This window comes from Mytilus galloprovincialis, chromosome 4 (assembly GCF_965363235.1).
Source record: "Mytilus galloprovincialis chromosome 4, xbMytGall1.hap1.1, whole genome shotgun sequence".
NCBI lineage: Eukaryota > Metazoa > Mollusca > Bivalvia > Mytilida > Mytilidae > Mytilus > Mytilus galloprovincialis.
Genome location: NC_134841.1, coordinates 102,437,770 through 102,450,331, shown reverse-complemented (window position 1 = coordinate 102,450,331; position 12,562 = coordinate 102,437,770). Strand labels below are relative to the sequence as shown.

At 32.1% G+C, this 12,562-nt stretch overlaps 1 protein-coding gene across 3 annotated transcripts in view; it reads right to left on the bottom strand.

Annotated features, from left to right (window-relative positions):
- LOC143073663 (uncharacterized) overlaps nucleotides 1-11,371 on the bottom strand; it is a 33,994-nt gene extending 22,623 nt beyond the window's left edge. The window contains exon 1 of one of the 3 annotated variants that reach the window (XM_076249368.1): nucleotides 11,199-11,371. In XM_076249368.1, the coding sequence (XP_076105483.1) occupies nucleotides 11,199-11,331 (133 nt within the window). In that variant the 5' untranslated portion in view covers nucleotides 11,332-11,371. Of the gene's footprint in view, nucleotides 1-9,778; nucleotides 9,895-11,198 lie in introns of those variants that run through there. The other 2 variants (XM_076249367.1, XM_076249369.1) reach the window with 2 other exon arrangements.
- Nucleotides 11,372-12,562: the final 1,191 nt, after the last annotated feature.

The following is a 12,562-nucleotide window of genomic DNA, read 5'->3' as shown; positions in this document are numbered from 1 at the left end:
ATATTCATCTGATGGTGACTAAGCTCCACGTTAACTCCAGACAATTAAAATCAGAAGCCAAACCATAGTCTTGTTAGCAATCCCTCTTCCTGTACCAACTTAACAAAGCTGAAGTAAAGCCAAAATTTTCTACAACATTAAACTAAATGCACATGTCATGGATCTATTCCAATAAAACCAAAACAACAGCATACTTACGATTTTCACTTTTTAATTACATAATTTATTTTTATTCTGGTGCACTTACGTGTACCTAATTTTTGCCAATATTTCATATACCATATGCCATGTTGTTTTATGTTTCCTTCTTACAAATTTTTACTATCACTTTTAATAAAGATCAAAAGCTTCAGACTCTTAATATTACTCAATGAAAACAGATCGATGGTTGTATTGAGTTTGTAATTGAGACAATATGCAACAAGGCATTGAATCATTCAGGTTTATAGTTGTGTGATGCTGACCCAGATAGTATGGAACAACTTTGGTGCACACTACATCTCTTGAATAATGCACTTGAGGCAAAAACAAAACAAAAATCTCTTCTATTGAGTTTACCATCATTTGTTTCAGGGCATTTATTCAGGTTCTTTCTTTTCATCCAAAGGAGTGATCTAATGTTATAAATAAAAATCCAGAGAATAGATTTTGCTCTTTTTTTCTGGCCCATACTAACTATTTTTAAAAAAATTTGTAAGGGTTCCACGGAACCCAGTGTCTCGCCTACTTTTGCTGTTAATCGCAGACTCAACAAAAATGAGGAAAAACATCAATAAAAATTTCCCTCTCGATACTGTCTTTTGATTGAAAGAAGCTTCCAAGTTTGGTAAAAAATCCAGAATAGTTTATGAATCTAATAAATGTTTTATAAACTTTAACTGCAGACTGTATGTAATGTTAACTGGAAGAAAAACTAAGTCCATTTATAAGTAAAATACGGAAAAAGTGAATTTTTTTTTACAAAATTTACTTCTGAATAATATCTTATGATAAGAAACAACCTTTTGTCTAAGTTTGGTAGAAATCCAGGATAGTTTAAGAACATTATAAAAATTTTAAAAACTTAAACCACAGAGTGAATGTTTTGTTTCTGGCAAAAAAACTAAGTCCATTTATAAGTAAAATACGGAAAAGTGGAAATTTATTTTTACAAAATTTTTTTCTTGATACTATCTTATGATCATAAACAAGCTTCTGTCCAAGTTTGGTACAAATCAAGGATAGTTTATGAAAGTTATTAAAATTTTAAAAACTTTAACCACAGAGTGAATGTAATGTTTCCTCGCAGAAAAACTAAGTCCATTTATAAGTAAAATACAGAAAAGTGGAAATTTATTTTTACAAAATGTTCTTCTTGATACTATCTTATGATCATAAACAAGCTTCTGTCAAGTTTGGTACAAATCAAGGATAGTTTATGAAAGTTATTAAAATTTTAAAAACTTTAACCACAGAGTGAATGTAATGTTTCCTCGCAGAAAAACTAAGTCCATTTATAAGTAAAATACGGAAAAAATGGAATTTTATTTTTTCAAAATTTACTTCTGGATACTTTCTTATGATCATAAACAAGCTTCTGTCCAAGTTTGGTAGAAATTCAGTATAGTTTAAGAAAGTTATTAAATTTTTAAAACTTTAACCACAGAGTGAATATTTGTGGACGCCGCCGCCGACGACGACGGAATGTAGGATCGCTTAGTCTCGCTTTTTCGACTAAAGTCGAAGGCTCGACAATGAAGTTTAAAAGAAAGGATCCCTCATTTAGTTGAGAAAACGTACTGTCCTATGCAACTAAGTGCACTTTTTCTTTCATCTTTAAGGTTTAAGTTAAGTAAAATCCTCTTTTAAGAAAACTTCTTATTGTATTACTTACTTACTTAGTCCTTGCTATGTCTTATGGCACATAGGGCAAGGACAAGTCTTATTGTATATATAGATCTAAAAATATATGATGCATGGCCATCTTACACATTTAAGATTTAGTAGTTTCCCCATCTTTGCAGATCTTTAGGGGAATTTAGGGATGCTGAATGGTATATTTTTACAAATTATTATAAAATTTCTGGTTTTCATTTTATTTTGGTGTGGGTGTATACCCATATCTCATTCCTGTTTTAAAAAGTATCTGTTTCTTACATGAACATTTACTATTTAACCTTAGATCAAATTTATGCTTTTTTCTAACTTGAGTGACTTTGATGGAAACTGACATTGTACAACCATAAATCAATAGCTACCATCAGATAAAATGTTTTAAACTTTCTCTTTCACCATGTAATTATCTACAGAAGTGTTGTCTAAAGTGACTTTCAACAAGAAAGTTTTAATGAACTCAGACAAGCCTCGATTTTTATAAGCAAGAAGAACCAAGTAGACAAAACATGTATCTATATATACATCCAAAATTAGGTTCAAATTTTGACTGACAGACATTTAAAAGGTGGGTAGGCCAGGTTGAGATCTTCAAAAAGTAGTTTTCATGTGCTTATGCTAGGACATAAACCTCATCAGTAGGGTTGATTGTCACATACAAAAAAATACATGTATCAATGACAATTTGAAATAGCAAATAAAGTTATGAAGAGACACAACTGATTTTCTATTTGTACAGGGGCACAACTCTAGAATAGTTAAAGTGACGCCAAAAAAATTCAAACTTGATCTGTTTTGTGAAAATAAGCATTGTGTACAAGTTTAATAACATTCGGTTGAGGCAAGCTAAATTTGAAAACAGAAACCAACTTTGGGATGTATAAGTCCAGCCATATTTTGGCACAATTGATCAATTTATGGTAAAAGCTATGGACAAAGGTAAAACTGAATGCCCCTCTGCTTCCATGGTGGATTTAAAAATAGAAACAAGTAAACATAAATAAAAACAGAGATTTCCAAACTGCCACATGCTCTACATATTTCCAGGATTAAGGCAGAATATCATGGGAATTTGTGTATAGACTGGAAACAGGAAGACAACATTGATTTCCAAACTGCCACACTCTACATATTTCCAGGATTAAGTTTAAATTGTCTTCCCTTTCCTGTTTATAATCAAATCAATGGCATTCAATTTGGGCTATTATTGTACATTTGTACATTATATAATATACATGTACGCATGTTAAGTTCTCATAAACACATATTAATATGTTGAAATTAGCACTGCAGATCTCCAGCTCTGTGAAAATGACATAAAAATAACAACAGTATTAACACAATTGTGTTCTTGCAATTGAAACAAAGAGAAAATTCTGCTAGCACTTAAAATACCATTTACATTTACTCATAAATTTCCAGGAAAAAATGAAAGTCCTGAAACAAAATCATGTTTTTGTCTATAAATCTAAGGAAAGTCTTTAAGCCTAAGAAAATACATTGAGTATGCTACAATAGATAGATCATTCCAACAGGAAGGTTGCCAATAATGAGAGAAAGATTGACAGAGGCTACACAGGTGTATCAATCAGCTATAGGCACAGGTGTTGTCTGATATCTTATTTATACCTTCAATACTGAATGAAACAACAATGAGAGAAATTCTAGCTCTGACTCCACTCAGAGTCTCAGACTAGTGCAGGACAGAGGCTTCACAGGTGTATCAATCAGCTATAGGCACAGGTGTTGTCTAATATCTTATTTATACCTTCAATTCTGTCTGAACCAACAAGGAGAGAACTTCTAGCTCTGACTCCACCAGTGGCGGATCCAGAAATTTTCATAAGTGGGGGCCCACTGACTGACCTAAGAGGGGGCCCGCTCCAGTCACGCATCAGTGATTTCCTATATAAGCAACCAATTTTTTTCCCAAAAAGGGGGGGCCCGGGCCCCCCTCTAAATCCGCCTCTGTCCACTCAGAGTCTCAGACTAGTGCAGGACAGAGGCTTCACAGGTGTATCAATCAGCTATAGGCACAGGTGTTGTCTAATGTCTTATTTATATACATGTACCTACAATATTGTCAGAACCAACAATGAGAGAAATTCTAGCTCTTGTCTACTCAGACCAGTGCAGGACAGAGGCTTCACAGGTGTATCAATCAGCTATAGGCACAGGTGTTGTCTATTGTCTTATTTATATATCTACAATATTGTCAGAACCAATATTGAGACAATTCTAGCTCACAGTCCACTCAGCCCAGTGCAGGACACAAGAAACATGTTTAATGCAGTGCCTTGCTATATGCATGTCTCTTCTAAATCTCTTTTTGAAAAACCAGTTTTAAGATTTATCAACACAATTATCTAAGAAATAAAGGATGACAATGTTTATGTGCACTAGCAGAACTGAGTATTCAGTGGTTTAATGATTTATGCCTTCAACCCATATGGGTAAAAATGTGCATTCATATATTCAATAATTAAGAATTTCTATAAACAGGAAGTGGCTGCCAAGCACCAGTCAAATCAAAGTTCAGAGGAAAAGAAATCAACATTTGATAATGAAAGTTAAAATATGAAATTAAAATTTTCAATTTCTAGTCGACATGATCAATAAATTACAGAAACAAGACAAGGTACTCACTGAGTGGGTGTACGATAAAATATCTTAACAATGTATATAATCTGGATTCAGTTTCATCAAACATCTTAAATGATTTTCTCCTGAATGCAAAAGACCAATTAAATGATACTCATTTGTCATTAAAGAGAAAACTTACAGATTTAATGAAATTCTGACATTAATTTTGAAAAGAGAGGATATCAGGTGAATGCACATGAGATCAGGCTAATGAAATATTAGGAATAACTTGATATATCAATGGCTGACAATACACTTTATGGAAATTAAAGTCTGACTTCAGTGGGATTGTAAGACAATAAACAATAAAGTTTTTACAACTGCAGGTATTATGCTCTGTTCATGATGGTTAATCATGCTAACATACACAACAGAGGCAGGTGACGATTAGAATGAATCATGGGGGAAAATTGGGCTTCTTAGAAAAATGGAACAGTTTCACTTATAATAATAAGTGAAAATGTTGTTCCCCGAGTTTTCGTTTGTTAACTTGATTTGTATCTGATGAGAATTGAATTACTGTTGCCTAAATATACAGCCAGAATATACATGTGGTACATGTATATGGTGTAAATGATTAATGTTCATATGAAATCAAGGCATCAACTTAGAAGAAATAAAGAAATAAGGAGTGAAATTTCCAACCACTGTCAACCAGATACAATTCAGACAATAAAACTATGTGATTTCAAATAAATATTCATCATAAAATATAATGAATGAGAATCAACTTGAATTAACTGGTCTTTTTTGACATATTTCTTACGGTTTATCCATCCAATAGATTTTCTCCCTACCAAAAATTCTTTAAAAAAAATGCTGATATTTCACAAAGTAACCAGAGGAGGGGCAGGCAAAAAATCTTAATCACTTTGGGTCAGAGGATTCCTTTCCAAAATTTAGTTTCTCAATGTACCTGATGAAGTTATTCCAGAGACATACCTGTGTCTTGCACACGAAATCAATATCTAATGTTGTATTGGAACAACTACACAACAGATTTTCTAAAATTCACCAATTTTATGTGACCTACAGACATGTATGTAAATTAGGTTATGATAAGTGCTTTTATTCAATTAGATTAACGAAACCAATAATGATTATTAACAATTACCCCCTGAAATTTACCACTTAACTCTGAATATAAATTGGATTTTTCTATCCCTTCTGTATTGAACAGCTCACAAAAATCAGCAGATGTTTTAATTACAAGCTTGATACAATATAAAGCTGTAACTTCTACATTATGTCAAAGTTATAAATAAGTTATCCCCCATCTCCTAAAAAAGGATAAGGCAAGTTCAGGAAGTTATCCTAAGGAAATAATAATAGCAAAATACCTATATATTTATTTAAAGACGAGAATAAGTAAAGTAAATGGGGAATGTGTCCATGGGTAACAGATGATGCCCGGGTTGCATATAATGTTATAAAGGGACATAACTGAAGAACGGTTAAAGTGACCGTACCAAATTTGGATTTGATCTGAGTTTTATGGTAACAAGTATTGTGTATAAATTTCATAACATTTGGTAAAGGCAAACTAAAGTTAGAGAAAAGAAACGAAAAATTCAGCAGTTTTCCATTTGTAAAGGGGCATAACTCTAGAACAATAAAAGTGACAACCCCAAAATTTAAACTTGATCTGTATTTTGTGGTTATGAGCATTGTGTATAAGTTTTATAGCATTTGGTTGAGGCAAAGTTGCCAAATTAAAGTTAGAGAATGGTAAAACCAACTTTGGGATGTAAAGACGCACAATGGTAAAACGTAATGCCCCCGAAGTAGCATTTTTGACATTAGAGAGACAAATGTATGTTAACTAGAAAACAAAGTAGCTTTATATACATAAAAATTTACAATTTAGAAAAAACGATAAGTCTGTAGTACAATGATCTATTAACCAGTTAAGTACAAATTTCAATTATAACAACAAACAAAACCCAGGCACAAAAACACTCATAACCAGTGATATTGTTGGCTTTTTTCAAAACTACCTCTACCCTTTTTTATTGGGAAAATATGCATCATTTTCATCAAATTGGGAAATTTAAAAAAACCATGAATTTGACTGAAACTTCAATTTACAGACCCATTTTCAAGAGTCAAACCCTGCTTTAAAATAAGACCCCATTTTGTCAGTGATGATACATAAATAGACCCTCAAATGTTCACATATAGTTATTTTAGGCAAGAAAATTGTTTAAATGAGTGTTTGTCAGTTTGTATTCATGCACAATTACTACTGAGACAGCATTGTTTGGAAAAAAAGTTGTCTTTTGGGGAATAATTTTAAGCCATTTCTTTTCAAATTGGGATTCTTCTCCAGGGGAAAAAGCCTTTATTCTCCACTAATTTAAGGTAAACAATATCACTGATAACAAACGTTCAAGAGCAAAATATATGTATTACATCAATAAGTACATCAATGACTTGTCCACTTTGTTGGTTAAAACAGAAGACATTAAATTACATATTTTTTATCTCTTGAAATTATTTATCTCTAGATTATATCAATAGACACAGAGAAAGGTTGGTCCATATGCTGCTGATCACAAAAGATATTCTTAAAACCAATATGCCATTGATAATGAAATTGAATTCTTAATAAGCTGACCATATGAACTTTTGTCCCTATGACAGACTTATCATAACATCCAGATGCCTCAATCATTTATATGAAATGAGGTGTATCTTATGAATTATCAATATTAACTTAACATATGGTCATTTACTAATTTATCTCAATTACAAATCCACAAGGGCCTGAACAGATTGAAATTACAGACACAATAGAAAGGGTCTTTAGGCAATAGGTGTCTACAGTGACCATGTAATTTCTAAATTACCACACATTATGAAATAATCAATATTATCTGCCTATTAAACCAATGCATTAGTTACATTAAGTGTAACAAGGTTGCCACTAAATAATATAGAAAGGGTTACTACATAAAATTATAAAGAAGGTTTTTGTTGTAACTTTTTTTTAAAGATTTTGGTTTTACAAGACTGTTCAAGATATCATGGTTCACCAACCTTCAATGTCATACTTATTAAAGTTTAAAGGAACCTGATAGATAGTTTTCAGAATTAAATAAACAACGTACAAAAAAACTAGTACTGATTAATTCTGATTACGTAACATACTATAGTGGGAAAAATAACTTTAAGTTTGTAAAATACATTCATACACAGAAAAAATGTTTCTCTATTTGCAACATGATGATGATGTTTGTGTACATACATTTGTATGTAGAATCCTAGATGTGGGTCTTACATCTATGGTAGAATGATGTTTGTACATACATTTGTATGTAGAATCATAGATGTGGGTCTTACATCTATGGTAGAAATGACAGTTACAAGATAAACATCCAAAAAGAGGAAAGTGATAGTGTGAAAAACCATATGGTGTTAATTACACAGAATCATTACACATCTGCGTAAACTTTCTTAAAGGAATTCTATTACCTCACACATTAAATAATTTACAGACCCCTCAAGCTAACATTTTTCAATGTTATGTCAAAGTGTAGTCACTGAGCCTCATTTAATGTAAACAACTATTGAAAAAACATGTGATCATCCTAACTGAGGATTCCATAAATTTATTTCATACCTTTACATTAACAAACAGTCCCGCGAGGGACTATGTCAAAACTGACCAAACAAAATATAATTTAGTAATGTAATGCATTATTTACATTCCTAGTCTGTAATAAATTAAATGAACTCTAGAGACCCTTTTATCATATAGGTCTTGACTAGATGTATGAATGAATGAACCATACTTTTAAAATACCTGGTTGTTTCAAGATCTAAGGTGAGCAGGTATTTAAACAGGCTTATGTACAATGTTAATCTTGATCAACTAAGGTTTTCTAAGGTCATCTGATAAACTAGACACACAAGTTGGGTTTTTTGTAAAATGAACCTTCACTGCTTTTATCCAGTTCCATACTCAAACATGACCTATTATATGAAATTCTGATTAGACCCATGCAAAAATCATGTGAAAAATTAGCTTCATTGTTATTAGAAAAATTGACGTGTATAAAATCAGTAGATTTTAAGTAACTTTATCTTCCAGGGTTTCCTGACAGAAAATGGTCCTACATGGACCTTATTACTAATGCACTTCTAAACAATATGACTGTGTTCCCCTATGAACATGCAATAACAAATTTGATAAAAATATCAGATTTTTTTTTATTAAACTACATGTAATGAAATCATTGTACCCTACTATACTACATAGATATAGGAAGATGTGGTGCGAGTGCCAATGAGACAACTCTCCATCTAAATAACAATTTATAAAAGTAAACCATTATAGGTCAATGTACGGCCTTCAACACGGAGCCTTGGTTCATACATGTATGTTTTATTTTGTTGTAATCATCAACTTGATTACATTGTATGATGCCTAAGTTATTATATAGAACATTATATATCTTCAATCAAAAGTATCTGTATGTCTGTTTTTCCTGCCCAACTGTCTTTATTTTTGGGTGATTAACCCTACTTTGTTGGTTGGTTAAATTTAGGTGCACACAGAAATCAACTATCTAGGACTATAAACCCAGCCTAAATTCATATGCCTATCCTTTGGGTTATTTTAAAAGAATTTAAACAGGAAGTTTTACTAAATAACACATGATGATTCCTGATGAACATGAATGTAAACAAATAAGTTAAACTATAACATGTTTTTAGTGCATTCCCTTTTGAAGACTTGTGTTATCCTACATCGACATCTGACATGTCATTGTAAACTCTATTGGATATGTGTCTCATTGACCATATCAGTATTTTATTTATTATGAACAGTGGCAGCTCTAGAAGGGGGTTGAGGTTTTGGGGGTTTATTTTGACAATCAATGCATTTGAATGTGGACATATAGTTGGAACCCCCCTTTAACAAGGGTTGGGACACCCCCCCCCCCCCCTTTCTTGCTGGATCTGCCCCTGATGTACTTGTATTAACTATGTACTCTTTTATTAACTATGTACTCTTTTAATAACTATGTACATGTACTCTTTTATTTGCTATGTACTCTTTTATTTACTTTGTACTCTTTTATTTACTATATATACCAGCATTTATTAAATTTCACATATATGATATGAATAAACTGATAAAAAAAAACCTTCTACTTTGAATTTTTTATCAATTTAAAATTAAACTTTTAAAACAAGCTTTGAAAATGTGTATATAAATTTACTGTTTATTTTAAACCCAATCTAATTAAGTTCTTACCTTACTGTCTCATATATTTTTTTTTAATTTGAACAATATTGCTGCATGAGTAAACATGAACCATAAATTCATGGAAACATGCACTTTGCACATCTGTCAAATCAATGCTTTAAAATGTTATGTCATAAAGTACACACCAACCAAGTAACTTGAATGATTTCCCTTTCAAGTGACTCATTCTGCATGTTTACATAATGTGTATTACTTTACAAAAACTTTGTGATTTAACATGTTGAATGCAATCTGTTTTTTTTTTAAGTCTGACACACAATAACAATGTATCCACTGTATGTTTTACTGTATTATACACATACAATAAGCTGTGTATCACAAGAAAAATATATAATATACCTTTGAACTTGCTACCTGGGTTTCTAGATTTTAGGGGATTACCAATAGTAGTCGCTAGAAATACAATCAGGTCCCTATTTAAACTAGGAATGGGTCTAGATTCTTTTTATCCTAGCCAATCTCCATGATTGCCTTGTTCCAAGATGAGACTGAAGAGTTCCATCTGATATTTTGGCAAATAGAATTACCAAAACTATCCCCAAGACTAAAATCAACTCAAATAAATTTTGGCAGCCACTATTAAAAGTTGTCTTTAATGCATTGAAGTTTTATTTCCCAAATATAATAAAATACTTGTTACTGGACATAAAAGGAAAACAATATGAACAAAGTATCATTTAAAGAGAGATTTACAATTATTCTTAATTATTTATCTTTGATGTTGTTCAATAAGAAAAACTAAATGTCAAATCTGACCTTATCAACTACAAAATGAAGTTGTCTAAAAAAAATATGGTCCAACCTCTTGAAAAAAGTGGTGTTATATCTTTTTTACAACTTTTCAAGTGCATTAAAATTTTAGGCAGTCAATAAGCTGTAAAGCAGATTTATTAATATTAAAAAGTATCTCAGCAAGGTCTGTGTGTATATAGTTTTAAGTAGTTTATTTAATGTACTCTATAGGAAGTCACACAAGATATGAATTTTGATGGATTACCTGGTGTGAGCTTCATTCATAAAATAAGTTGTCATTGTGTACAATGTCATTGACCTAGATGATCTTTTCGATTACTATGTAAAAACAAAGTTTAATCAGTTATCTTTTTGTTATTACTATAGCATGCAACATGATTTATATATTCAGACAGACGCAATGAATTAACATAATGTATTCCCAAAGCACCATCTGGTGACTCACGGAAAATGTCCGATAAACTGATTGATCAAAAATGACTTCATCGCCCGGCTACAATGACAGAAATGATAAAATAATAATATAAAAGATTAGCACTGTACCTTTTAAAGATTTCTACATATTTGTTATTAAAGCATTAAAATGTCTCAAAAATAAAAGTAAACCAAATATTTTAGCCGGCATCGATCCACAATCAATTATAATTTTAAATACCTTTTGTTATTTCTCCAAGAATTAAATTTTTATGATCAGCTGTAGCAGGCTCTCCGACAATTAACAGCACTGCTGTTGAAACTTGTCGCAAATTACTTCCATCAGCATCAGCTTGAGTATCTGTCTCCATCATGTTTCCACACACAAATGATACCGGTCAGGATCAACCGGAAGTAAGCAGTCGGAATTCCTCTTTTTAGCAAGTAAAAGAGAAAGTGCCCGATGTACTTCGAGTGATTGTAGGGGAAATCTCAAAATGTCTATTCTTTTTTAATATTTTTTTTGGGCAGTTTTTATAGTTGTTCCAGTTTAAATTTAGGAGTCTTGTATATTTTTTAAAAACTTTTTTCATTATATTAACATCCGAAAAATGCTTATATACCTTTATCCTCTGCTAAGAAAGTAATACTGTTTTTTGGTGGATATTTGTGCTGAGGTTGTGAATCAGTTGCCGTCTCATTGACAATCATAGCACACTTCTTTATTTTTAAACAGAAACATATTTGCCTCTCTTACTGTGCAATTCTAATTTCTTCTAATAGTACAGGATATAATGAAACTGCAGGAAAAGATTACAAATATATTAAGACCAAAATGAACCACACTTTAAAGATACGGGAAACAATCCTCAGGAACTGATTCTCCTTTTTTTTTTTTAGCTCACCTGGCCCGAAGGGCCAAGTAAGCTTTTCCCATCACTTGGCGTCCGGCGTCCGTCGTCGTCGTCCGTCGTCGTTAACTTTTACAAAAATCTTCTCTGAAACTACTGGGCCAAATTTAACCAAACTTGGCCACAATCATCATTGGGGTATCTAGTTTTAAAAATGTGTGGCGTGACCCCGCCAACCAACCAAGATGGCTGCCATGGCTAAAAATAGAACATAGGGGGTAAAATGCAGTTTTTGGCTTATAACTCAAAAACCAAAGCATTTAGAGCAAATCTGACATGGGGGTAAAATTGTTTATCAGGTCAAGATCTCTCTGCCCTGAAATTTTCAAATGAATCGGACAACTGGTTGTTGGGTTGCTGCCCCTGAATTGGTAATTTTAGGGAAATTTTGCTGTTTTTGGTTATTATCTTGAATATTATTACAGATAGAGATAAACTGTAAACAGCAATAATGTTCAGCAAAGTAAGATTTACAAATAAGTCAACATGACCGAAATGGTCAGTTGACCCCTTTAGGAGTTATTGCCCTTTATAGTCAATTTTTAACCATTTTTCGTAAATCTTAGTAATCTATTACAAAAATCTTCTCCTCTGAAACTACTGGGCCAAATGAAACCAAACTTGGCCACAATCATCATTGGGGTATATAGTTAAAAAAATGTGTGGCGTGACCCCGCCAAACAACCAAGATGGC